The sequence below is a fragment of the Hemiscyllium ocellatum genome, chromosome 35 (assembly GCF_020745735.1).
Source record: "Hemiscyllium ocellatum isolate sHemOce1 chromosome 35, sHemOce1.pat.X.cur, whole genome shotgun sequence".
Lineage (NCBI taxonomy): Eukaryota > Metazoa > Chordata > Chondrichthyes > Orectolobiformes > Hemiscylliidae > Hemiscyllium > Hemiscyllium ocellatum.
Window position 1 is genome coordinate 36,119,674 of NC_083435.1, and position 26,578 is coordinate 36,146,251.

General features: G+C 45.6%; 1 protein-coding gene across 3 annotated transcripts; it reads left to right on the forward strand.

The window, feature by feature from the left end:
* Positions 1-303: 303 nt before the first annotated feature.
* Positions 304-12,129, forward strand: LOC132832706 (class I histocompatibility antigen, F10 alpha chain-like). 3 transcript variants are annotated; one of them, XR_009646970.1, is made up of 8 exons: positions 304-493; positions 1,682-1,942; positions 6,166-6,441; positions 6,558-6,836; positions 8,820-8,939; positions 9,384-9,458; positions 10,135-10,170; positions 11,427-12,129. XR_009646970.1 is itself a non-coding variant. In XM_060850801.1 (8 exons), the coding sequence occupies exons 1-7, from the start codon at positions 442-444 to the stop codon at positions 10,164-10,166; spliced, it is 1,053 nt and encodes a 350-aa protein (XP_060706784.1). In that variant the 5' UTR covers positions 304-441; the 3' UTR covers positions 10,167-10,170; positions 11,427-12,129. The 3 variants fall into 3 exon arrangements, 2 of the variants coding, with proteins under 2 accessions (XP_060706784.1, XP_060706786.1); XM_060850801.1 differs by having other exon boundaries at positions 9,384-9,416; XM_060850803.1 differs by having other exon boundaries at positions 9,384-9,416; positions 11,911-12,129.
* Positions 12,130-26,578: the final 14,449 nt, after the last annotated feature.

The following is a 26,578-nucleotide window of genomic DNA, read 5'->3' on the forward strand; positions in this document are numbered from 1 at the left end:
ATGAACATGAGATGGCTGTTTTTAGAATAATCGATTCATAGACTCCCTACAGTATGGGGACAGGCCATTTGGCCCAACAAGTCCACCCCGACCCACTGAAGGGTATCCCACAAAGACCCCACACCCTGTGTCCTGCCAACGGGAGAAAGGTCAGTTTTCCCTGTGTCTGTTTCACAGCGAGTAACTCAACCTGTCTGTGTCTGATCTCCCTGGGAACTGGTGACAGAACCTGTTCATCTCTTTATTGGGTTTTTTTTACTGAGACTGGTTCGGCAGCTTCAAGTTCAGGAAATGATCAAATTACTTTGTCGATCAGGAAATGATATCATGGTGGAAACAAACGTTTATTTTGGTTATTTTTCTGTTTGTGAACAGCAGATATTTTCCAATCACTGTTTTATTCCCAGTCCCTGATGGGAATAGGGAGAGTGGATTCCCAGAATGTTGCTGATCCTTCTCTCCATCTCCCTGTGTTTTTCCCGGGTCTCTCCCGGTAAGTACAGAATTCAGCTTTCCATTCTCTCTCTCTCTCTCTCTCTCTGTGTCTGGGGTGAATGTGAGTCTCTTGGGGAGAGTTTGAAATGGGGGATGTTTGATCAGCCGCCTGTTATACAGCCAGCCTGATCTTTTACACATTGAAGGCAGCACAGTCTGGGAGATTCTGATGGGATTTGTGTCCAGGTCTCCTGACAGCAGGATGTAGAAACCCCGAGATCAGAGAAGCTCTGAGCAAATGGGAAATGGTTCCAATGGAGAATTTTAATTTTCACATCGATTGGGAGAAGCCAAACAGCTTCATCATTCCTGGTCTAAAGTCTTGTAAACACTGCGGGGAGGAGAAGGAGACTCCATGTCTAACCCAGCCCAGGCCCAGCTGTGATGCCCTCATGGTTGAATAGGCCGGGTTATCTCAGACACCAACATCCTACTGGCCGTGTATAAAGGGCTGATTAAAAAGCTCAGTGAAGGACAGTGGGGATCCTGCTCTGGATTGTCCATCCCCCTGTTTGACAGAGAGACTGTTCACACAGTGACTGTCCCCCATGGTCTCACACTTCATCCTCCCAAATATTCCTGTTTCTCTTCATTTCAATCTGGATTCACTCACCCCACACCTTTCCTGGTTATGGATAAACCTGCCCTCGGATTATCCTGAATTCCTCACTCCAGATGGACCATGGGCAGGAAAGTCCTTTCAATATTTTTCTTCTATTTATGCCAAGTTCCTGTTCCAGGTTAGTGATTTTCTGTTTAATATCCAATCACTGGATTGTGTCCCAGCCTCTCCCCTGTGTCCACACTGATTCCATCGAGTATCTGAGTGACCCTGACTCTGTGTTTACTCCCTGTTCTGAGAGGCTGCAGCAGCTAATTCTGACCCAGTTGAATCTGATTCTGTTGATTATATCAGACAGGATTCTGACAGTGTGATAATTTGGTGGGATATTGGAGATTGTCACTGTGTGGATGGGCCTCACTTTGACCAGCTGGAAGTCTGTGCAATTGTTTTCAGCCTGACCTTTACAGATATAACAAGTTGAAAGTAATTTTGAAGGCAATCTCTCACATTAGTGATGTCCCTGGGATCTGTGATGTGATTGTGGTTTTGTGGCCCAGGTACATTCATATGATGTTTATATTGGTGTTGAGTAACTCCCTGCTTGTATTATTTGTTTTACAGAGACTAATGTACACACTGGGATTTACACAATTGTTGCTGGTTTGAAGGGTTTTCCTGAGGTTACAAGCACTGCAACAGTCAATGGAGTTATAATAGCTTCTCGTGACAGTCAAACCCAACGGTGCATCCCCAGGCAGCAGTTCATGGCAGATTTCTTCGATACAAATTTCTGGAATTATATCACAGAGCTAGTGAACAGACATGCAAACATGGCGAAGGAAATTCTGAGTACAATAATGAAGAGGACAAACCAGACATCAGGTAAGATCAGGCTTGTTGAATTTCTCTGTTGTTGTTCCCTTTCATCATAAAACCTCATTCATTCCCCAACCCTGACATGTGGGCCCCAGGACTGGGAGAGACATAACAGGCCTCAATGCTTCCCCTATTTCTGTGAGCCTTTTCCACCCCCAGTGCACGACCAACATTCATCTCAGTTCTTCATATCTTTTGAGGGAAATGTAGACACAGTGCAGTCAAATTATTTTACAGAGGTTTAACAAAACATCTTTTTTTATTATTTCAAAAATATACTTTACTCATCAAATTATTTTGATATCTATACAAATAGTGATGCCACACATATGTATACATTCCATTTGTTTACATACATAGATTGGAATTAATCATTCGTATGGACAAGTCTGTACATTGACAATCCAGGTATTCTGCTGAGGCGTCAACAGAGCCATCTTTTTTTTTAATTTCAAAAATATACTTTATTCATAAAATACTTTGATGATCTGTACATTTGATCATGCCATACATCTGTAAACATTCCATTTCTTGGTATACAGAGACAGAGTAATCATTCATATATACAAGTCTGTACCATTACATATTTAGCTGAGGCATCAGCAGAGCCCAAATGACTGCATGGGCCCCCTGATCTTCTTTAGACAGGCAGATGTTACACGTGGTCTTTCCCCACCGCGCCTTGACGGCAGCTGCGCCAACCTTCAGCGCGTCCCTCAGCACGTAGTCCAGGACCTTGGAATGTGCCAGTCTGCAACACTCAGTCGGGGTTAACTCCTTCAGCTGGAAGATCAACAGGTTTCGGACCACCCAGAGAGCGTCCTTCACCAAGTTGATGATCCTCCAGGCGCAGTTGATGTTCGTCTCGGTGTGCAACCCAGGGAACAGGCCGTAGAGCACGGAGTCCCACTGCTCGGGACGAACCTCAACAAACACCACTGCGTTCCTCTCCAGACTTCTTCTGTGTAAGCACATTCCAGAAGGAGGTGTGTGACAGTCTCGTCCCCCCCGCAGCCACTTTGAGGGCAGGGTGCGGTGCGGCTGAGAGTCCGGGCGTGCATAAAGGATCTCACAGGCAGAGCCCTTCTCGCCACCAGCCAAGCCATGTCTTGGTGCTTGTTGGACAGTTCTGGCAATGAGGCATTCTGCCAAATGGCTTTGACAGTCTGCTCAGGGAACCGCTCGATAGGATCCGTCCTCTCCTTTTCCCAAAGGATCTCAAGGATACTACGTGCTGACCAATTCCTGATGGACTTGTGGCCAAAGGTGTTCTTCTTCATAAACTTCTCCACGAAGGACAGGTGATACGGAACGGTCCAACTAGTCGGAGCGTTCCGCAGCAGCGAGGCCAGGCCCATCCTTCGCAACACCGGGGACAGGTAGAACCTCAGTACGTAGTGACACTTGGTGTTTGCGTACCGGAGATCCACGCACAGTTTGATGCAGCCACACACAAAGGTGGCCATCAGGGGGTGTATTATTTTCCCCCGTTGCCCAGATCTTTATACATCGAGTCCCTTCGGACCCAGTCCATCTTTGACCTCCATATAAACTGGAAGATGGCCCGGGTGACTGCAGCGGCGCAGGTTCTGGGAATAGGCCAGACCTGTGCCACGTGTAACAGCAATGACAGTGCCTCACACCTGATGACCAGGTTTTTACCCACAATGGAGATTCATGGGAAACCAGGCTATGATGAGGAGATAATAAGTTTCCAAATGGATATTGGCTAGGAGAATGGGCCAGACTCTGACAGGTGGAGATTAATGTGGATAAGTGTGGGCTTGTTCATTTTGACTGGAAAATAAGACAAATTGGTATTGCACTGGGAAGCAGATTCACAGTGTGTCAGTGCAGAGGGATCTGGGTGTTTTTGGGCATGAATTGCAGAAAGTGGATATGCAGGTGCAGCATATAATAAGAAAGGCAAATGGAATACTGGTATTTATTGCAAAGAAGTGTTGTTACAGTTATATAAGGCATTGGTGAGTCCACACCTGGAGAATGATGTCCAGTTGTGGTCTCCTTACCTAAGGGAGGATGTGGTGACATTGCAGGCAGTTCAGAGGAGGTTCACCAGGTTGGTTCCAGGGATGAAAGGGTTATTGTAAGAGAAGCAATTGATAGCTTTGGCTTTCACTCACTGACGATCAGAGGAATGAAGGGAGATTGATTGAGGAATATAAAATGCTAAAGGGGATTGATAAGATTGATGTCTAGCAGATATTCCCTTTGTGGGACAGTCTCGAACAAGAAGTCATAGATAGAGAGAGGAGGTAGCTAAGGTCAGCGATGATCATGTTAAATGGTGGAGTGGACTCAAAGGGTTGACTTGCCCACTCTCCCTCTGAATTCCCATGTTATTAGAATTAACTGGAAATGTGTTTGATAAGAGGAAATCAAGTGCAGTACTGAAATATATTATCTGTTGTCATTAAAACAGAAAAAAAACAAATTGTAAAGTAAACAAATCTAGTAATGAAGAAATATTTTTAACAAATGAAGAAATTGAAGGGATGATTATTAATATTATTCATATTGAGTTATGAGCCAATCAGCAAACAGTGTGATAAGTAATGAATTGAGAACCGGAGGGACTTGAAAGAGAATATTTGACTGTCACGGTCCATTCATGATCTGGAGATATTTTTGAATCACGTTGTGCACATATATTGAGACCACTTTGGACCAGCTGGGACTGGGAGTAGGGCATTCTGGGAAACTGCCTAAAAGAAGCCAACTCATTCTGTTTAATTTGTGAGGAATGGATTAACCAACAAGAACAAATGTAAAAACACTGCAATAATCAGAGGAAATTGTACAGAAGGTAGTAGATTCATAGATTTGCACACCTCAGAAACAGACCCTTTAGTGCAACTTGTCCACGCAGACCAGAAATCCTAAACTGATCTCAGTCCCATTTGCCAGCATTTAGCCCACATTCTTCTTAACCCATCCTATTATAAGCCCACCCTGATGCCTTTTAAATGCTGTAATTGTACCAGCCTCTGTCACTTCCTGTGGCAGCTCATTCCATACTTGCACCATCCTCTGCTTGAAAAAGTTCCCTGTTAGGTCCCTTTTAAACCTTTTCCCTCTCACCTTCAACCTATGCCCTTTAGTTTCGGACTCCCTGACCCTGGGGAAAAAAAACTTGGTTATTCACCTTATCTATGCCCCTCATGTTTTTATAAACTTCAGGGAAAATAGCCCCAGCCTATTCAGTCTCTCACTATAGCTCCAAACCACGTAAATCTTTTCTGAATCCTTTCACATTTCCTATTGCAGCAAGTATAGAATTTAACATAGTATTCGAAACGTGACTGAATTAATGTCCTGTACAGCTGCAACATGATATCCCAACTCCTGTACTCAACCCATTGATCAATAAAGGCAAGTAGACCAAACACCTTCTTCACTATCATGTCAATCTGTAACTCCACCTTCAGGAACTGTGACTCTACACCCCAAGGTCTGTTTGTTTGGTAACACTCCCCAGCACCCTACCATTAACTGTATAAATGCTGCTATGATTTACGCAAAATGCAACATCTCATATTTCTCAAAATTAAACTCCGTCTGCCACTCCTCAGCCCATCTGATCAAGGTCCGATTGTACTCTGAGATAATCTTCTTCACTGCTCACTACATTTCCTGTTTTGGTGTCATCTGCACTAACCATTACCAACCATTCCTCCTATATGCACATCCAAATCATTTATAAAACTGACAGAAAGCAATGGATACAGTTAGTGAGTAACTTAGAGATTGATCCTCATCTTCATTCAGCCAGGCTCAGGGGAAGAGATTTCACAGCCCCACGCAGGGAGAGGGCCCTTGTAAATAACACAGAGTCCGATCGTGGGTCAGTGCCTGTGGGAGGCTGACAGAGTGCTCACGGACAGACATGAACTACATCCCCCAGAATGCAGCCTGTGATCAAAATAAATGACCACGTGGAACGGGGCTGTTGATCCAGGACAGTGGGATTGTGAGCGCTGGAATTCTGACCCGGATTGGAGAGCCCATTCCCTATCTGTTCCAGGTTGAGGGATGAGGCAATTACTGGAGAAAGGGTCAGTGCTGCCCGAGTCTGGAACCCTGGAGATTAGAACCGTGTGTAACCCCCTTTTCCTGGGCTTGATGCAGGATCCCCCTTCCCCTTTGATCAGATTGTTCCTCTGGTAAAATTAATGATTAATTATCTATGACTGTTTGATCACTGACAGGAGTTCACATTTTTCAACGGATAACTACTGCTGAGGTCAGTGATGATGGCAGCATTAAGAGATCAATGAGATTTGGATTTGATGGAGAAGACTTTATCAGTTTAGACCCGGACAGAATGAGATGGATCGCATCCAATCCCATTGCAGTGATGACTAAGGAGAAATGGGATTCTGATGATTCCTGGAACAACTACTGGAAAAGACACATGGAAGATGCATATGTTGAAAATTTGAACACATATCTGAAAGCTGGAAAGGATTATTTCAAAAGGAAAGGTATGTATTTCTGTTTTGTTCCACGTTCTGATCTAACCTCACTGATCTATGAAACCGTTCTCCCATTCCATTCAGTGTCTGTCTGTTGTTTGTGTTTTCCCCCTTTCCCATCACAGTTCAGCCTGAAGTGTTCATCTCCAGGAGGGAGCCCAATGGTCAGGACAAGCCGCTCACTCTCTCCTGCCTGGTCACTGAGTTTGATCCTGCAGACATCGAGGTGACCTGGCTAAGGAATGAAGAGGTCATGTCTGAGACCCAATCATCAGGGGTTCGACCGAACCACGATGGGACCCATCAGATCCAGAAAGAGATTGAGATCAATGCTGGGGATGAGGATCAATACTCCTGTCAAATTGAACACAGCAGCCTGGCAGAGGGCAAGCTCTATCAGTGGGGTAAGGGACTGGAGAGTCTCTGTGTGTGTGTGTCTCTGTGTGTGTGTGTGTGTGTGTGTGTGTGTCTGTGTGTGTGTGTGTGTGTGTGTGTCTCTGTGTGTGTGTGTGTGTGTGTGTGTCTATGTTTGTGTGTGTTTGTATGTATATGTGACAGATGAAACAATTTAGAGGACATTGGTTCACTATCACATTTGGAAGTACCCACCTTGTTCTCTGTGTTGATATGCCATGTTGGCTTCACTGATTTAAATATTTAAATTCTAGGTTTGAAAGGGTCACTAAATCCCGAGCTTCCACAGCCTTTTAGGGGGGATTTACACGAAGATTCCCTTGTCTTCCAGGCTTTAGCACCAGACATGGGCCCAGATTGTCCAGTAGCCAGACAGTCAGAGACTGGACACACCCTGAGAGAGGAGGGTCTGGACCCCTCAGAATTCCTGACTCACTGAATGGGATTTGTCCAGGAAATTTCAACTTCCAATGGACAATTACCTTGTGTCTGGAACCCTCTAGAAAGATCTCAGGTTCTGAGATTCGGGATTGGAAGCTTCTTTAACTCCTAGTGTGATGATGCTGTCACTTTAAAAGGCTGTTGGTGTCCTAGTTTTTGTTTTGAAGAGAGGTTGTAAGGCAGAGGCACCAAACTCCCTGCTGATGATGACTGAGGTAAACCAGTTGTGAGGCCTTGGGGTTTTTTTAAGCTGGAACAGTAGAAGCAGTCTGAATGGGCGTGGCCAGCTCTCACAGATCCAGATTTCTCAGTTTGGTTTTCTTCAGTTACATCAGAAGCTTTTGGGGTCTCAAAAGAGTTGGCAGCTTCAGTGAGTGTCACCTGGCTACTACTGTCTATATTTTTCTCTTGACACTATTTCCTCCAGGACTGGAGAACTGCCTGTAAGAATCTGTGTCTGAATTTACCTTTTTGCCAAGGTGTTTATAGGATGTTACAATATTGCAGCAGTTAATTAGTAATAGGTACCGTATTTGGTTACATTTTTCAATTGTTGTTATTCGAAATTTCTCTTTCTTTTGTTTGTTTTTTAATTACAGCATTTATGTAAATTGTGTTTTGCTTAACGTCGAGTTGTTTGACCACTTGCGTTGTATCTGGAACACAGCATTTCCTATCTAGCTTTAAAATAAAAAGCAGTTCAGATATGGGCTACCTTCTTCAAATATTTTGAGGGGGCCTGGTCTGGTCCCTAACACCAGAGAACTAGAAAACCGAATATCGCCACATGTACTGCTGAACCCTCCATTCACACACTGACGAGGATATCTGGTCAACGTGGGCTAGTTGGACTGAACACACACACTTGTTGTGTGACTCTTTAACACTTTGACTCCATCCCCTCAAACCCATAACCTGACATTCTGCAACCAACACTTGACCTCTCCCCAGCACCAACACCAGCTCACTGTCTCTTGATGTCTGTCAAACTCGCAGTGCGTCACCCTGGACAGACAACTGGGACACAACCCAGACCTCCACAACTGGATACCTAACATGGCCCCCTCACCAGCCCACTCTGGCACCCAAACACCATTCCATTGGTACTCTACATCCCCGACACTCACCAGTGAGTTCCCAATCTGCCCCTTGCCCAACCACTGAGGAAGTGCCTTTCTGGGACACCTAACTGCACTCCTCGAACCATTCACTCACTCCTTCACCTCACCCAAGGCCGATCTACCCCACCAGCACTAGTAAGGACAGGACACAGAGATATCGGGGAGAATGGGAACTGAACTGTCTGGGGAGGTAACCCCCAGGACAGGTACAACACGATGTTTATACCCTTATCAATGGGATCCTTGGTGACTTCACTGGAGAGTGAAATCGGGCGAGGGTCAAACCAGCATTTCAACCAATCCCAACAATTCCCAACAGCTCGGAGCAGTTAAAATTGTTCCCAATCAACATAGAGCTAGAAATAAATCCAGGAACAGAGAGAATCCTGATATACTTCCAATGTGTTTCAGAAAATCTGAAAAGCAATTGGCTGCATTCCCATCTTGGAAGTCTCATTGCATCAATGGTCATTCTATTGGCTGTTATTGTCGGGATAGTCAGAATAATCATCTGGAAAAGGTCACAGAGAGGTAAGATTCAGAGAGAAGGGAATGTGGAACTGAGGGGACAGAGTGAGTGTGGGGGAATCTCCAGTACTGGGAATACAGGGCACTGTGGGGAATGGAACTGATGAATCCCCACATACAGATACACACGTATAAACACGTCTCGTTCACTGTCTGATCTTCCTTTATGTGATCAGCCCAGACCAGGTTTAATATTGATCATTAAATCCACAACACCTAATCAGATCCTCACTGAGTGAATATTAATTAAATGGAAGGGGTTTTCTGCATCTGGTGGGGATGCAGGGGAGGGGAGTATGGGAATGAGGATTTCTGACACAATCTCTGTAAAACCTTCCTTACTGCCTTGTTTGTGTGCAATCACCTTGATAAATTTTGAACATTTGTTTACAGTCTCTGAGAATGGATTATTCCCCATCCTAATGGATGTTTATTTTGTTTCTGCAGGTTCCCCAAGTGGGACCTACACAACAGCTCCCAGTAAGTGACTGAGGGGACAGAGTGTTGGGAAGGATGGATAAGGTAATGGGAGGTGTAGATCAGATCACCTGCAGAATGGAAACAGGCCTTTCAGCCCAACCCTCTGAAGAGGAACCCACCCAGACCCGTTCCCCTACCCTATATTTACCTCTGACTAACACACCTAACACTATGGGCAATGTAACATGGCCAATTCACCTGACCTGCACATCTTTGGATTGTGGAAAACCGGACCACCCGGAGAAAACCCACACAGACACAGGGAGAATGTGCAAACTCCATACAGACAGATACCCGAGGTGGAAATTATACCCGGGTCCCTGGTGCTGTGAGGTAACAGTGCTAACCACTGAGCCACTGTGCTGCCCCTATTAGAGTGTAGAGTTATATTTGCCAGGGTGTTGCTCAGGGTGACGGGTCAGTCTCCTCACAATGCTGTTTCTCAGCCAACACTCTCTTATCGTCCTGTTTCTCTACTCCATGTCCCCAGTGTCTCTCCTTCGAACTGTCACCCTCCATTCTGTTCCCCCACTGCCCCTCCCTCCACTCACTCATCCTTAATTCCCCTGGGGGGGGGGGGGGGGGGGGGGCTTGAAGAGTCTGGTTAGTTAATGCTGAGGGTGATTAAATCCTGGGTCCAGTGAGTGATAGAGAATATCTCACACTGTCTGCTTTTATATTTTATATAATTTCTCATGTTCTGTTTTTATTTTCTCAGTTTCTGAAGTCTCTGGTGCAGCTTCTTCATGATTCAGTAAGTGACGTGTCAACTTTTCTCTGACTTAGGTTTATTTAGATTTAGATTCTCTAGATTTATTTGTAACATTTTCACATCCCTCCTGACCCTGTCCCACCCTCCCAGCCACTGTTAAACCCTGTCAGACTAATTCCCCTCCCCTCCTCACCCTGTCCCACCCTCCCAGACATTGATAAACACTGTCAGACTAATTCCCCTCCCCTCCTGACCCTGTCCCACCCTCCCAGACACTGTTAAACCCTGTCAGACTAATTCCCCTCCCCTCCCCACCCTGAAGTGATTGCCTTGTGTCTCTCCATTCCTGACCTTGTGGGTTTCCTGGGCCCCACTACAGGACATTCCTGGAGCCTCATTGTGGAATAACGGGATTCTCCTGTTCCAGCTGCAAATGTGTTGCTGGTCAAAGCACAGCAGGCCAGGCAGCATCTCAGGAATAGAGAATTCGACGTTTCAAGCATGAGCCCTTCATCAGGAATAAGAGAGAGAGAGAGCCAAGCAGGCTAAGATAAAGGGTAGGGAGGAGGGACCAGGGGGAGGGGCGATGGAGGTGGGATAGGTGGAAGGAGGTCAAGGTGAGGGTGATAGGCCGGAGTGGGGTGGGGGCGGAGAGGTCAGGAAGAGGATTGCAGGTTAGGAGGGCGGTGCTGAGTTGAGGGAACCGACTGAGACAAGGTGGGGGGAGGGGAAATGAGGAAACTGGAGAAATCTGAATTCATACCTTGTGGTTGGAGGGTTCCCAGGCGGAAGATGAGGCGCTCCTCCTCCAGCCGTCGTGTTGTTGTGTTCTGCCGGTGGAGGAGTCCAAGGACCTGCATGTCCTCGGTGGAGTGGGAGGGAGAGTTAAAGTGTTGAGCCACGGGGTGATTGGGTTGGTTGGTTCGGGCGGCCCGGAGGTGTTCTCTGAAGCGTTCCGCAAGTAAGCGGCCTGTTTCACCAATATAGAGGAGGCCACATCGGGTGCAGCGGATGCAATAGATGATGTGTGTGGAGGTACAGGTGAACTTGTGGCGGATATGGAAGGATCCCTTGGGGCCTTGGAGGGAAGTGAGTGTGGAGGTGTGGGCGCAAGTTTTACATTTCCTGCGGTTGCAGGGGAAGGTGCCGGGGGTGGAGGTTGGGTTGGTGGGGGGTGTGGACATGGACACCATTGTCTGTCCTTCCTTATCACAGCAGACACACAGAATTACAGCTCATTGCTCACACTCAATTCCTTCAGGACTGAGATCAATTTTTCAGGGAATGTGTTTCCACAGATTGAACAGTGAATCCCAGATCCACAAGTTTGGATCCTGGTTCTTCAAGTGAGACCTTCTCAAGTCGTGTTTCCATCCCGTCCCAGAAATGTGAGCAGTGTCACCGTCAGAGGGATCTTCACGGATGGTTCCTCCCTCACACTTTCTCATCTTCACTGTCTTCAATGTGTCAGTGGTTGACCTGAAATGAAGCAATGTCCTGAGGGAACTCAGAGACAGTTTTTATATTGAAGGAAATTGGTTTTGTATCTGACATTAACAAATTTCACATGTTATGTAAGCTCTGTACATATCAGTTTTACAAATTCTAATTCTTAGATAAATATCTATATAAATACTCTAAACCTGATTTATTGTTGACTACTAAAATCTGTCACAACTTATCACCATTGTTTAACTACAATCACCAATATGTGTCATTTGTAATCGCTAGAAGTTATTTATTGTCTTATTGATTTTGATGTTTTTATTAATGATTCCACAGGAATGATTATATTCATTTACACAGCAGCAGCTTGTGGCTCTTGGAATCAGCAGATGTTGAGCTTCAATTCAATGTGAACTGGGGGAGTTATGACCATCCAACTCCCCAACAAGCCTTCCCCAAACTAACCAGGAAGCACAAAGCGAGGTTTATTTCATAAGTGTGTTTCAGAACTGGATGGTTGATAATGTCTGGGAGTGTTCATTCCCCGGGGGAAGGGGGGAGTTGGGGGGGTGGGGGTGGGGTGGAGGGGAGTGTGAATAGAGGGCCAGGCAGCTGCTTAGAATCAGGAATACTTCACTGACTGGTGACCCAGCAGCTATTGGAGGGAGGAAAGGGCAGGCTCAGCAGCTGAATGACCCACACAATCCTTGAGACGTTATCAGGAGAGAATTGTAAAGTGACCCCTGACCTGTCCACTCTCCAGGAATGAGATTTCAGCTTCAAGTCTATCCTCCAATTGGACATGTTAATGATTATACTGAGGTGATAACTCTTGATAAAAAGTCATTGCTCCTGATCAATCCTGTCAGAATCTTTTAAACGATGTCAGCTATGTTTTGGTACAATGTAATTCTTGTTTGAAAAATGATACAGTGCTTGAATAATGAGAATGTAAGAAATGTGAATAAAATGAAAATGGATTTTATTCCTGACTCTCTGTTCCCTCAGTCACTTCCTGCAAGTCTGTGTCACACTCGTTCCATCTGCAGGAACAAAATTCCCGTCAGTTTGAATGATATTCGGTCACCAGGGACAGTCCAATCCTGGAATGAAACCTGGGTTTGAGGTGGAATATTTGTAGATGGGGTTCCCATGCAGGTTAGTCACTGAAACATATTCACATGAAGCTGCTGATGTTCTTTTACAAGGGAGTCTATGTTGACACAAGAAAGGAAAAGAAACAACCAAAGCTGTGTATTTTATATACAGTATATATCCGCAGTCAGAAAGATCTTTGTGCAAATAAGAAAACGGGTTCAATCTGTTCCACAACACGGTTACAGATATTCACTAAAAGGTCAATTCTGTCAGTATTTATTTTACTGGCTCTCCCTAGTTCCTTATCCTTGGAACGCTGAGACAGATTCATGCCTCCTTCCCAAATCTGCTGGAATGAACCTTTCACAATTCGGATTGTTTCAATCTTTCCAGTTCCAACAACTGACTTTGATCCAAACTCTCCCGGTTGAGAAGTTCCAGAAACTGCAGCCCTCTGGCTCGGGTCTCTGGTTTTCCTGGATTGAACTGAAAATGTCATTTTCTTGCAAGGAGAAAACTGTTCTCACCCCTGAACTGAGACCTTTAATCTTCTGTCCTGAAGTCAAAACGAAACTATTGACCTTTCTCGCTTTTCCCGGTTTGGCATGAACTCAGCAGTGACAACTCTTAATTCATTCACACCCAAGGGATTCTGTTTGTTTGCTAGATGAGAATAATAACTAGCTTTTGTAGAATTGATGCACAGAGATCGCTGTTTTAAATGACTTTCTGACCTCTTTAAAATGATCACCTTCACAAACTCATCAATATCCATCTGTCTCTATTGTAAACTCCAAATCCCAGATGATAACTCCATACCCATCAACACAATCAGGGAAAGTCCATTCCCAGAGAGTGGGAACACACAAGTGTGAGGGAATGGAGATTGTGTCAGAACCTGATGGAGATTCTGGATATCGCTTCCATTCCATCGATATTCCCTGAGGATGTGAGTGTGTCTGGTGGGTTTGATGACCAACATCAGACTTATACTAAAGGACATAGCTATTAGACTGGGTCTGCAGCAGGTGGTGAGGGAACCAACAAGAGGGAAAAACATACTTGATTCCATCTTTCCAATCTGCCAGCTGCAGGTACAAATGTCCATGACAGTCTCAGTGAGAGGGACCATCGCACTGTCCTTGTGGAGGCAAAGTCCCACTGTCACATTGGGAATAACCTCCATCGTATTGTGTGGTACTACCACTGTGTTAAATGGAACAGACTTGGATCAGATCTAGCAGCTCAAGCCTGGGTATCCATGAGGCGCTGTGGGCCATCAACAGCAGCAGCACCGTACTCCAGCACAATCTGTAACCTCATGGCCTGGCATAGCCCCCACTGAACCATTAACACCAAGCCAGGGATCAACCCTGGTTCAATGGGGAGGACAGGAGGGCATGCCAGGAGCAGCACCAGACGTACCTGAAGATGAGGTGCCAACCTGGTGAAGCCCCCAAACAGGACGACTTGCATGTCAAACAAGCAGGGTGTGGGCTTGTGGCACAGCAACTGTGCATCTGACTCCAGATTCGAAGGTTGAGTGTTTAAATCAGGTCAGGTTCAATTTCACCCATTTGGGGTGGCACGGTGACTTAGTGGTTAGCACTGCTGCCTCACAGCACTAGGGTCCTAGGTTCGATTCCAGCTTCGGGTAACTGTCCGTGTGGAGTTTGCACATACTCCCCGTGTCTGCATGGGTTTCCTCCCACAGTCTAAAGATGTGCTGGTGAGGTGAATTGACCATGCTAAATTGCCCATAGTGTGAGGTGCATTAGTCAGAGTGGGAGGGATCTGGATGAGTTGCTCTTTGGAGGGTCAGTGTGGACGGGTTGGGTCTGTTTCCACACTGTAGGGAACCTAATTGAATCAAACCTAATCTAATCTATCATAAGCAGCAAGTGATAGAGCTAAGCAATCCCACAACCTGAGCTCTGCAGTCCTGCCACATCCAGCCAACTCACTGGAGGCTCCACAAATATTCCCACTCTCACTGATGGAAGAGCCTATTACTCCAGTGTGAAAGATAGGCCTGAAGGTTTCACAGCAATCTTCAGTCAGAAGTGTCGAGTGAATGATTCATCTCAGCCTCCTCCAGTGGTCCCCAGCATTACAGATACCAGTCTTCAGCCAATTCAATTCACTCCACGTGATATCAAGGAACAGTTGAAGACACTGGGTACTGCAAAGGCTTCAGGCCCTGACAACATTCAGGCAATAGTACTGAAGGCTTGTGCTCTAGAACTTGCCACTCCCCTGTCCAAACTGTTCCAGTCCAGTTACAACACTGGCATCTACCCAACAATGTAGAAAATTGCCCAGGTATAATCTATCCTCGATCATCAGTAAAGGGATGGAAGGGGTCATTAACAGTGCGATCAAGCAGCACCTGCTCAGCAATAAACTGCTCAGTGACGCCCAGTTTGGGTTCTGTCAGGGTCACTCAGCTCCTGACCTCAATACAGCCTTGGTTCAATCATGGACGAAAGAGCTGAATTCCAGAGGGGAGGTGGGAGTGACAGCCCCTGACATCAAGGCAGCATTCGACCGAGTGTGGCATCATGGAACTTGAGCAGAACTGGGATCAATGGGTATTGGGGGAAAACTCTCCAGTGGATAGAATCATACCTGACACATAGGAAGATCGTTTTGGTTGTTGGAGGTCAGTCATCTCAGCTCCAGGAAAGCTCTGCAGGAGTCCCTCAGCGTGGTGTCCTAGGCCCAACCATCTTCAGCTGCTTCATCAATGACCTTCCCTCCATCATAAGGTCAGAAATGGGGATGTTTGCCAGTAATAGCACAATGTTCAGCACTATTTGCATCTCCTCAGACACTGAGGCAATCCATGTTCAAATGCAACGAGGTCTGGACAATATCCAGGCTTGGACTGATAAGTGGTAAGTAACATTTACACCACACAAATACCAAGATATAACCATCACCAACGAGAGACAATCTCACCACCACCCCTTGGCATTCAATGGTGTTACCATCACTGAATCCCCCCCACTGTCAACAGCCTGTGAGTTTTCATTGATCAGAAACTCAGTTGGACTAACCACATAAATGCAGTGTCTACAAGAGCAGGTCAGAGGCTGGGGATACTGCAGCAAGTAACTCGTCTCCTGATTTCCCAAAGCCTGTCCACCAACAACAAGACACAGGTCAGGATGGAATGCTCCCTGCTTGCCTGGATGAGTACAGCCATCTCAACACTGAAGAAGCTTGACACCATCCAGGACCTAGCAACCCAACTGATTGGCACTGCATCCACCAACATCCAGTCCCTCCATCACTGACACTCAGTTACAGCAATGTTTGCTATCTACAGAAATTCATCAAAGATCCTTAAACAGTGCCTTCCAAACCCACAACCACCTCCATCTGGAAGGTCAAGATCAGCAGATATATGGGAACACCAACACCTTCATGTTCCCCTCCAAGCCACTCACCATCCTGACTCGGAAATATATCACCATTCCTTCACAGTCACTGGTCAAAATCCTGGATTTCTCTCCCTAATGGCATTGTGGCTCAACTCACAGGAGGTAGACTGCAGCAGTTCAAGAAGGCAGATCACCACCACCTTCTCAAGGGCAACTAGGGACGGGTAATAAATGCTGGCCAGTCTGAGACACCCACATCCCACAAAAACTGAATCAATACAAAAACTGGGGGAGGTGTGATACATGGTTATTGTCTCTGGAGGAGGAACTCAGTGACCAAAGTATCATTCCAGAATGAGAAGCCTCTTTCTCCTCCAGGGAGTTGTTCAATTATCACACCTGGATGTGACAGGACAGCAGAGCTTCGATCTTATCTATCGATTGTGGAATCACTAAGTTCTGACTCTGCTCCCTCTGCTGTTTACTGCACGATCAGTCCTGATCTGACACTTCACTGACCAACACCATCACTTACAAGTTCCCCTCCAAGCCACTCACCATCCTGACTTGGAAATATATTGCACTTCCTTCACTGTCACTGGGTCAAAATCCTGGAATTCCCTCCCTAATGACATTGTGGGTCTCCCTCCACCACATGAACTGCTGCTGTTCAGGAACGTACCTCACCACCACCTTCTCAAGGACAGTTAGGGATGGGAAATAAATTCCAGCAGCCAGTGATTCCCACGTCTCTCCAGTGAATAAAACAGACATCATTTTTCATCTCTGCCTGGTCCTGCTCCTGTGATCCCTCCCACATTCCTCATTGAACCGGGATTGGTCCCCTGGCTTGTTGGTAATGAGAGACTGGGGGTTGGGTTGAGCCATGAGGTGACAGTTTGTATTGGATGGCAGTTCTGCTGGTGTTGATGACCCACAGGACCTCATGGACACACAGTCTTCATCTGCTCGACCTGTTCACATCCCACAGGAGGGGGGGTGGTGGGGGTGCCATGAGGTTTAACGGGGAAATGTGTTCCTATATGATGGTTATTGATGGGAGCAGTGTGCAGTGAACGGGCTGTAACCAACGCCCCTCCCCCCACTGGGTTCTCTGTACCTGACCCTCACCATCAATCTCCCCCCCTCCCCCAGACTGGGTTCTCTGTACCTGACTCTCACCATCAATCCCCACCCCCCCACCACACTTTGCTCTCTCTAGCCGATTCTTCCCACCAAATCCCATACCGGATTCTCTGTGATTATAAGATGCAAATAACTCTGTAATAACTCCTTTTCACAATAGCCCTCAGCCCAACCTGACTCTCTGTAATTAATCCACTCCATGTTCCCTCACATTAAGCTCTCTGTCAGGTTTAGCTCATTGATCACTGACTGGGTGAAGAATCTCTCTCACTGTAACTGTGTCCTCCTGTTCTGAATCTCTCGGTTTAGTTTAAAACCGATCTCAGATTTCCCTTTTCCAGACTGTTTAATGTTTTATAAATCCCATCAGGTGCTTCCTTTCCTGTTAGAATAGCCCAATTCTCTTTGCCACCTGACCCAGAACCTTGGCCCTGGGGGTGAGCCTGGGTGTTTCTCTCTCTGCACTCCACCCTTCCACACTCCCCCCTCCCCCAGGGTCTGACTGTCTCCCCTGTGACTGTGTCCTGAATTGGACTCAGTACCAGGAAGAACACCAGGGTCCATGGGATTCCCAGCTAGCCCATGGTTAGCAGTGACTGATACTGACCTGTGACCCATGACCCAGGGTGACACCATGCCTCAGTGGTTAGCACTCCTGCCTCACAGCCCCAGGGACCTGAGTTTGATTCCAGCCTTGGGTGACTGTCTGTGTGGAGTTTCCCTGAGTCTGCATGGGGTTCCTCCGGGTGCTCCAGTTTCCTGCCACAGTCGAACAGGTGCACCTTGGGTAGATTGGTCATGCTCAATTGCCCACAGTGTCCAGGGATGTGCATGTGGATTAGTTATGGAACATGCAGGGTTATGGGATTGAATAGAGGGGAGGGTCTGGGTGGGAAAATCTTGAGAGGGTCAGTGTCGACTCAATGGGCTGAATGGCCTGTTTCCACACTGTAGGTATTCTACGATTCATGAATGGCCTTTAATCTCCCAGTTCCCAGAGAGAGAATGGAAAGCTGAATTCTGTACTCATCGGGAGGGACTCAGGGAAAACTCAGGGCGGGAAAGGAAAGGATCAGCAACATTCTGGGAATACACTGTCCCTATTCCAATCAGAGACTGGGAATTAAACACTCTGAGGGGAAACAGCTTCTGTTTACAAACTGGAAAAACCAGTAACACAACAATCTTTGGAGACTGCACACTATTTGTTGAGAAATTTGATCCATTGTTTGATGTGAAGCTGCAGAAGCAGAAAACTGGAACAAGTGCAAAGTGATGACCCGGTCCCAGTGACGGGGAAGCTCCAGCACAGCCAGGCTGAGGTTCAGGCTCTGAGCCAGGAAGGCTGGGGCTGAGAAGAGGCCTCCCCTCCCCCACCAGCTCAGGAGCATCAGGACAGCACTAGGACCCTGGGATCCCCCTCTCACAGTAAACAGATGGCTCACTCCTTCCAACTGGGGGAGGTGACGGTACATTGGGATTGTACCTGGAGCAGGAATCCAGCAACCCAAGTGGAACCTCCTCCTCCTACACTGAGTTGTTGAATGACCATGACTGGATGTGGTAGGACAGCAGATCTGATCTGTTGGTTGTGGAATCACTGAGCTCTGTCTCTGCTGCTCCTGTTGTTTACTGCACACCTTGGCCTGTTCTGTAGCTTCACCGAGGAACACCATCATCTGCAAGTTCCCTCAAAGCCACTCACCATCCTGACCATCCATTCCTTCACTGTCACTGGCTCCAAATCTTGGAATTCCCTCCCTCCCTAATGACATTGTGGGTCTGCCTCCAGCACATGGAATGTTCCATGAGGTTCACTGGGGAGATGGGTTCTCCCATGACTGCAGGGAACCAGCTGAATCTCCATGCTGGATTCTCTGTACCAGACTCTCACCATCAACTCCCATACTGGATCCTCTGGAACTAAACGTCCCACACCACTCTCTGTCATTAATCCACTCCATGAAGCCCCCACACCACACTCTTCGTTTCTCTCTCTGCACTCCCCTCCCTCCCCCAGGGTCTGAGTGTCTCCCCTGTGACTGTGTCCTGAATTAGACTCAGTACCAGGAAGAACACCAGGGTCCATGGGATTCCCAGCCAGCCCAGGGTTAGCAGTGACTGATACTGACCTGTGACCCATGAATGGCCTTAACTCTCCCAGGTCACATTGAACTGACCCTCAACAACTGCTGATACGAGGACCCACAAGCTGCTGAGTGAAAATCTCATGAAGTCATTAGCAATGAATTCAATCAACAACAAACAATTATTTATTGATGACGAACCACAATTAGCAGCATTTATGGTCAGTTTAATGACATAAATAGGAAAAGATTGCTTTCCTTTTTGCATATTTACTGTCCTAATCACCAACTCCTCATCATTAACTGTTCCAATATGGCGGCATCCCATAAACACAACCTTAGCAAAGACAGATCCAGCCAAACCGATGTGTTCCTCACCTGCTGGCTCCTCTCCAGTTTCAGTGAAAGGAACACCAAAAGCAGCAGAGAACCCGAGAATGTCTTCCAGCAGCGAGCTCACACCAACTCAACTAAATCTAAACTAAAACACAAACATGGCTCCACTCACTCATGATTCTTTTGTCTTAAGTTTAAAAAAAACACCAAGCTACTTCCAAATCAGCTGCTGGAAACACACAGCTCAGTATCAGAGTAACAATACCCTTCTACAAGAGAATTCGGACAGAATACATCTTTGAAAGGCACAGCATTGTTACACCTATCCCTTTTAAAAAATGTACCATTATTATGAGAGATGGCTTTATTTTCAAAGCTTTCGGTCTCACTCTGTTAGCACTCTACATTGTACATGCACTGTATTAAATCTCAGCACGTAACCATTCCATGCTGTAATCCATTTCAGTCCGGTCCTTCCACCACAGAACACCATCAGCTTCCTTCAGCAAAGCTGTTACAAAGTGTCAGCAATTACATTCTCTCATCCTGACAGATGGTTAATTTTTAAATTGATGGTAGTAACAATAAACTCCATCGAAATAGTCTGGCATTTTTATCTTTAATTTTCCCCAAAACCTTTAAGGGGTTGTTCTCAGTGTATACAATCTCCTCAGATACATTAGTGGCAACATTAATGTGAAATTGTTACATCACCAACACCAAACTCGAGGTTTCTTTCACAATGATGGACTTGTTTTTGCTGAACTTCCAAAATTTGTGAAAAATATTCAATCGACCTTTGTATCCTCTCGAGGAACGTGAGGACTGCAGATGCTGGAGATTAGAGTCGAGAGTGTGGTGCTGGTCAGGCAGCATCCGAGGAGCAGGAAAATCGATGTTTCGGGCTGGAACCCTTCATCAGGAATGAGGCTGGGAGCCTCGTGTGTGGAAAGAAAAATGGGAGAATTGAGGTGGGGAATGGGGGTAGAAGGTATCTGAGAGTGCAATAGGTGGATGGTAACAGGTCAGAGGAGAGGGTGGAGTGGATAGGTGGGAAGGAAGATGGATGGGTGGGACAGGTCATGGTGGCGGTGCAGAGCTGGAAGGTTGGACCTGGGGTAAGGTGGGGGCAAGGGAAATGAGGAAACTGGTGAAGTCCACATTGATGCCATGGGGTTGGACGGTTCCAAGGTAGAGGATGAGGCATTCTTCTTCCAGGCATCAGGTGCTTAGGGAATGGCGCTGGAGGAGGCCCAGGACCTGCATGTCCTTGGCGGAGTGGGAGAGGGAGTTGAAGTGTTTGACAATGGGGCAGTGGGATTGGTTGGTGCGCGAGTCCCAGAGATATTCTCTGAAGTGTTCCTTTCCACCCTCTCGTTGCCTTCTTGTAACAATACAATAATGACACCCACATCACTCACATCAATAACCACATCAAATGGCTTTGGGTAATTGGGTGTCGTTTCAGGCTGTTAAATGCCTTCCCATACATTTTTATCCATTGACATTCTCTGCATGTCTTCTATAGCTGAGTCAGTGGAGTAACCATACTGCTCAAAATTCAATCCAAATCTTTGATTAAAATTAGTCATGGAGTCACAGAGTGATAGAGATGTACAGCACAGAAACAGATTGCTTGGTCCAATACATACATGTTGACCAGATATCACAACCTAATTCAGTTCCACCCGCCAGTATCCGGCCCATATTCCTCCAAACCCTTCCTGTTCATCTCCCCATCCAGATACCTTTCAAATGCAACTGTACCAGCCCCCACCACTTCCTCTGGCTGCTCATTCCATACACGTAACACACTCCACATGAAAAGGTTGCCCTTGTGGCCCCTTTTATATCTTTCTTCTCTCACCTTAACCCTATCTCCTCTAGCTCTGGACTCCAGCCCCCCAGAGAAATGACTTTGTCTATTTATCCTATCCATGCCCCTCATAATTTTGTAAACCTCTACATAGTCACCCTTCAGCCTCCGACGCTCCAGGGAAAACAGCCCCAGCCTGTTCAGCCTCTCCCTGAAGCTCAAATCCTCCAACTCTGGCAACATCCTTGTAAATCTTTTCTGAACCCTTTCAAGTTTCACAACATCTTTCCAATAGGAAGGAAACCAGAATTGCACGCAATATTCCAACAGTGGCCTAACCAATGTCCTGTACAGTTGCAACATGACCTCCCAACCCCTGTACTCAATATTCTGACCAATAAAGGAAAGTACACCAAACACCTTCACTATCCTATCTACCTGCGACTCCACTTTCAAGGAGCTATGAACCTGCACTCCAAGGTCTTTGTTCAGCAACACTCCCTAGGACCTTACCATTCAGTGTATAAGTCTTGCTAAGATTTGCTTTCACAAAATGCAGTACCTCACATTTCTCTGAATTAAACTCCATCTGCTACTCCTCAGCCCTCTTTTTGTCGATTGTATGGAAATCTCCCCATTACCTTTTCCTTTCACAGTTTATGGGGCCATCTGTCCAATGATCTGCCTGAAGAACATGACTTGGATTTTTGTGATCTCACTGTTCACCAGGTTTAACACCAAGCACGCCTTCTGAAGTTGATTGAATAATTCTGAGAGATACTCCAAATGATCCTTCCACATGTGTCTGAAAATGACAAGATCATCCACGTTCACCACACAACGGAACAATCCCAAAATGGCCTTCTTAGTTAGTCTTCGAAATATGGCATTTTTCGTACCAAAAGGCATAACTTTGAACTGATAAAGTCTGCTTGCTGTCATATAAGCCAAAATTTCCTTCACTCTTTTTTTGTGAAGAGAGATTTGAAGGCAGAGGTACTGAGCAGTCCAGCTGAGCCGTGAGAGTAAACAGCTTGTGAGGCCTTGGGGGTTTTATAAGTTGGAATAATAGACGCAGCCTGAATGATCCTGTGGGGTCAGGCTCCCACAGACCCAGGATTTTTTAAATATGTTTCAATAGTTGCTGTTGCGGTGTGAAGATGTGGAACCTATTTATCCCTCTCTCAGTTACAGCCAAAAGCTGGGGGTTCTCTTCCTGTTATTGGACTTGGATGTGAGACAGTCTGTTTCCTGACCTTCCATTTTCCCAAGGGTGTATTAATGGGATATTACTCTATTGGAACAGTTAATTTGAAATAGTTACCACTTCAATTATTCTGTTATGTTTTCAATAGAGTTGTTATTTTGCTGTATTTTGACTACAGTGGATGAATAATGTGTGTTCTGCTTTAAACCCGGTAGACTGACCAATCAAATTGCATCTGGAATGCAGCATCTCATGTTTAACTTTAAAATTAGAAAAAGTTAGAGTCGAGACTATTTTCTGAATATTTTGAAGGGGTTTGGTCTGGTTCATAACACAATCCTCTGGATAGTTTTAACTGTGGTCTCTCAATGTAGTGTTTCAATCCCGGTGTTCCCCAACAGGAAACCCTGGATGAATCAGGACAATCAGAATCTGCTAAAAACCAGGCGTGAGGCCTTCACATCAGGAGACTCACTCAAATATAAGGAACCCAGGTGTGACCTTTGCAGAGCCATGAAGACAGCCAAGGACCAATACCGATCCAAACCAGAGACCCAGACAGACACCCGACAACGATGGCAAAGACTGAATGACATCACAGGTTCGAAAAGAGACAGTGCAAGATAGCAGATGATGACACATCCCTCCCAGATCGTCTCAATGCCTTCTCTGCTCGCTTTGAGCAGAATATCAGCGGAGAGGTAACACCTGCTCTGACAAGTCCTCACGAACTAATCCCAACAGTCACTGCATCGCCAAATACCAGACTAATGCCATTTACAAGTTCGTTGATAACACCACCATAGTCAGTCAAATCTCAGATGGCAACAAAACAGACTACAGAGGGGAGGTGGGAGGCCTGGACAATGGTGCACTAAGGACAACTGAGCTCTCAATGCTAGCGAAACCAAAATTATTGACTTTCAGCAGAATGTAACTCATGCCCCCCTGCACATTAACAGCACAATAACAGGAACGAGTGGGGAGTGTCAAGCTCCTGGGAGTGATCATCAGCAACAAGCTTCCTTGGACTCTTCATGTGGACACACTGGTGACAAAGGCCCAGCAACGTCTCTTCCTCCTCAGGCAGCTGAGGGAATTTGGTATGACGCTCTGCCAACTTTTATAGGTACACCATCCAGAGCATTCTGTCTGGGTGTATCACTACCTGGTATGGCAACTGTACCATTCAAGATCGGAGATGGCTACAGAGAGTAGTGAACTCAGCCCAGACAACCATAAAGACCAACCTCCCATCTATAGAATCCATCTACCAGGCCCACTGTCAAGGAAAGGTCACCAGCATTCTCAAAGCTCCATCCCACCCTGGCAATGTTTTTCTATACCCTCTACCATCAGGGAGAAGGTACAGAAGCCTGAACACATCCACCAGCTGGTTTTGGAGCCGTTTCTACCTGACTGTTTGAATACTGAATGGACTCACAAACTCTTAACATTCGCCTGTACCTGTGTTTTTGTTTTTGCTGATATTAACCTATTATTTACTTACCGTGCTATTTAACTGTGTGATCTGCCTGTATTGCTCGCAAGACAAAACTTTTCACTGTGCCTCTGTATATGTGACAATAAATTCAATTAAATTGCTGTAATGCTTTCCGCATTTCTGAGTGGTACACAATTGATTTAAATTATTTGGATTTCTAAGCTCTTTCTAATTTCCTTGAATAACTTTGATGAAAAATTTGATCCTTGTTCCAATTGCATTTCTACGGGTTGTCTATAACGAGGGAAAAATATTGAGTAATTCTTCTACCCTCCTATCAGCCATGCTATCTCATTCTGGAATGGCATCTGGAAATCTCAGAGACACATCCATTATGGTCAACAAATACTGATCCCCACTTTTTGTTTTAGGTCTGGATCTGATGCAATAATTAAAACTTTTGTAAAAGATTCATCAAATGCTGGAATAGGTATGAAAGGTGTTGGTTTTATCAATAACTGAGTTTTCCAATTATCTGACATGTCTGGGAAAATGCAAGAACATCTTTCTGCAGTCCAGGCCAATAAAAATAAACTTCTATTTTCCTTATTCCCAAATGACCTCCTGCTGGTAACTCTCATGGTGCTACCCACAACCCCTCCTTTATATCACACACCAGTAATACAGCCTGATGAGCTCCTGTCTATTTTCCACCCACTTGAATATGTGATGGTCTCCATTTCTTCATCAACATTTCATTTTTAAGATACTGACATTGCGGGATTGGTGCAGATTCACCTTTTCGGTTCAACTGCTTTATTTTTCCACCTTTCTGTTGTATTTTAGCTAATGTCTCTGAGCTAGAAAACATCTGCTTTGTTCTCGAACTGTTTTTGCTTTTTCTCCAGAACTTGATCAAATATAGTTTATGATAACTGAATTTTAACTTCCTTATCTTGCCTGTTTGAGTTCTCTTTCTGTTCAACCTGTGGCTTTGTGACCTTGTAATCACATTCAGGAAAGATCCCAGAATGAACTGTTCTGGAACCGAGAATTTCTCTGTTACTCCATCCACCACGTTTCATCAGACCCTCTAACTTCGCCTTCCGTGAAAGAACACGACTTTTCTCACCATGGACTCCATGTGTTATGGTAATACTCTTTCTATTTACACACCTCCTTATCTCTCCCAAACAATGATTGACTTGCTCCTGTATCTCTGAAAATCATAATTTCTTTTCCTACTCCTCTTGGTAAACATGGGGAATCTTTACTCGCTCAAGTGTTGCAAAGTTGAGGAGAGTACGTGTGGATTGGAAAGCATGAAGTTAGAATTTGGTGTTTGTAAAATACGAGTGGTAGGTGGAGGAAAGAATTGCATGGTCCCTTGAAAAGATCATGTGCTTTTTCCACACTTAGAGATTTACAATGGATGTCTGTGAACAGCAGCTTGCAAGTTTGCAAGTACACAGAGAGCACCCAAACTAACACATTATATTGAAAGGTCATGCAGTTAGCAGGCAAAATGCCAGCTGTTTTTTCAATCCAACAGGTTTTTGAATTTAGCCAATTAATTTGAACAGGTACTTAGCTACCAAAAATGTATTAAATTTAAATCTGATGATTTTAACAACATAGGACCAGCCCTATCATGTGAAATATTGATATGTCATCAAGGGGATAAAGGAAGGGGGCTGTTGGATAAAGACCCCAGAGCTAACTCCCCTCCAGCAGAGCCAACAGCCTCAGCTCTCAAGAGAGAATCGCTGGCTCTCAAGTTGGATAAATAAATGGTGACGAGTTGATTTTAAAGTGAGTGTCAGGGATTTATTTTATTGAACCACTTGAAGTTGCTGAGAAACGGGTTACACCACTCGGCACTCCCCCTTTTACAGATTATGAGGTGAGGTGCCCCTATTTGCTATTTCTGTTTAGTTCTTGGAGATGGAGGGGTCAACCTCCACTTTATAACACAAGGAAATTCTTCACAGTTTTAACTCTCTGCTCCTCCACATGAGTTACCATTACTTCACAAAGTGAATTCTTGAACTCAAACAAAGTTGTCTCTCCAAGAGTATGATAAGAGTCTGATTTATTTGCATCCACTTCGTAATGTTACTTTGTTTGATCTTTTCAAACTTTGACCAAGTTCTTCTGTTAGATTTTGAAACTGTTTTCTTTCAGCTTCTGGTATAAGTTCATATGAACATGAGACGGCTGTTTTTAGAATCATAGATTCATAGACTCCCTACAGTATGGGGACAGGCCATTTGGCCCAACAAGTCCACCCCGACCCACCGAAGGGTATCCCACAAAGACCCCACACCCTGTGTCCAGCCAACGGGAGAAAGGTCAGTTTTCCCTGTGTCTGTTTCACAGCGAGTAACTCAACCTGTCTGTGTCTGATCTCCCTGGGAACTGGTGACAGAACCTGTTCATCTCTTTATTGGGTTTTTTTTTACTGAGACTGGGACTGAGACTGGT

Excerpts from the sequence above, each read along its gene's own strand:
- LOC132832706 (XM_060850801.1), top strand. The coding sequence starts at position 442 with ATGTTGCTGATCCTTCTCTCCATCTCCCTGTGTTTTTCCCGGGTCTCT. Across the intron at positions 6,837-8,819 it reads GGGCAAGCTCTATCAGTGGG|AAAATCTGAAAAGCAATTGG; the intron begins GTAAGGGACTGG and ends AATGTGTTTCAG. Across the intron at positions 9,417-10,134 it reads GACCTACACAACAGCTCCCA|TTTCTGAAGTCTCTGGTGCA; the intron begins GTAAGTGACTGA and ends TTATTTTCTCAG.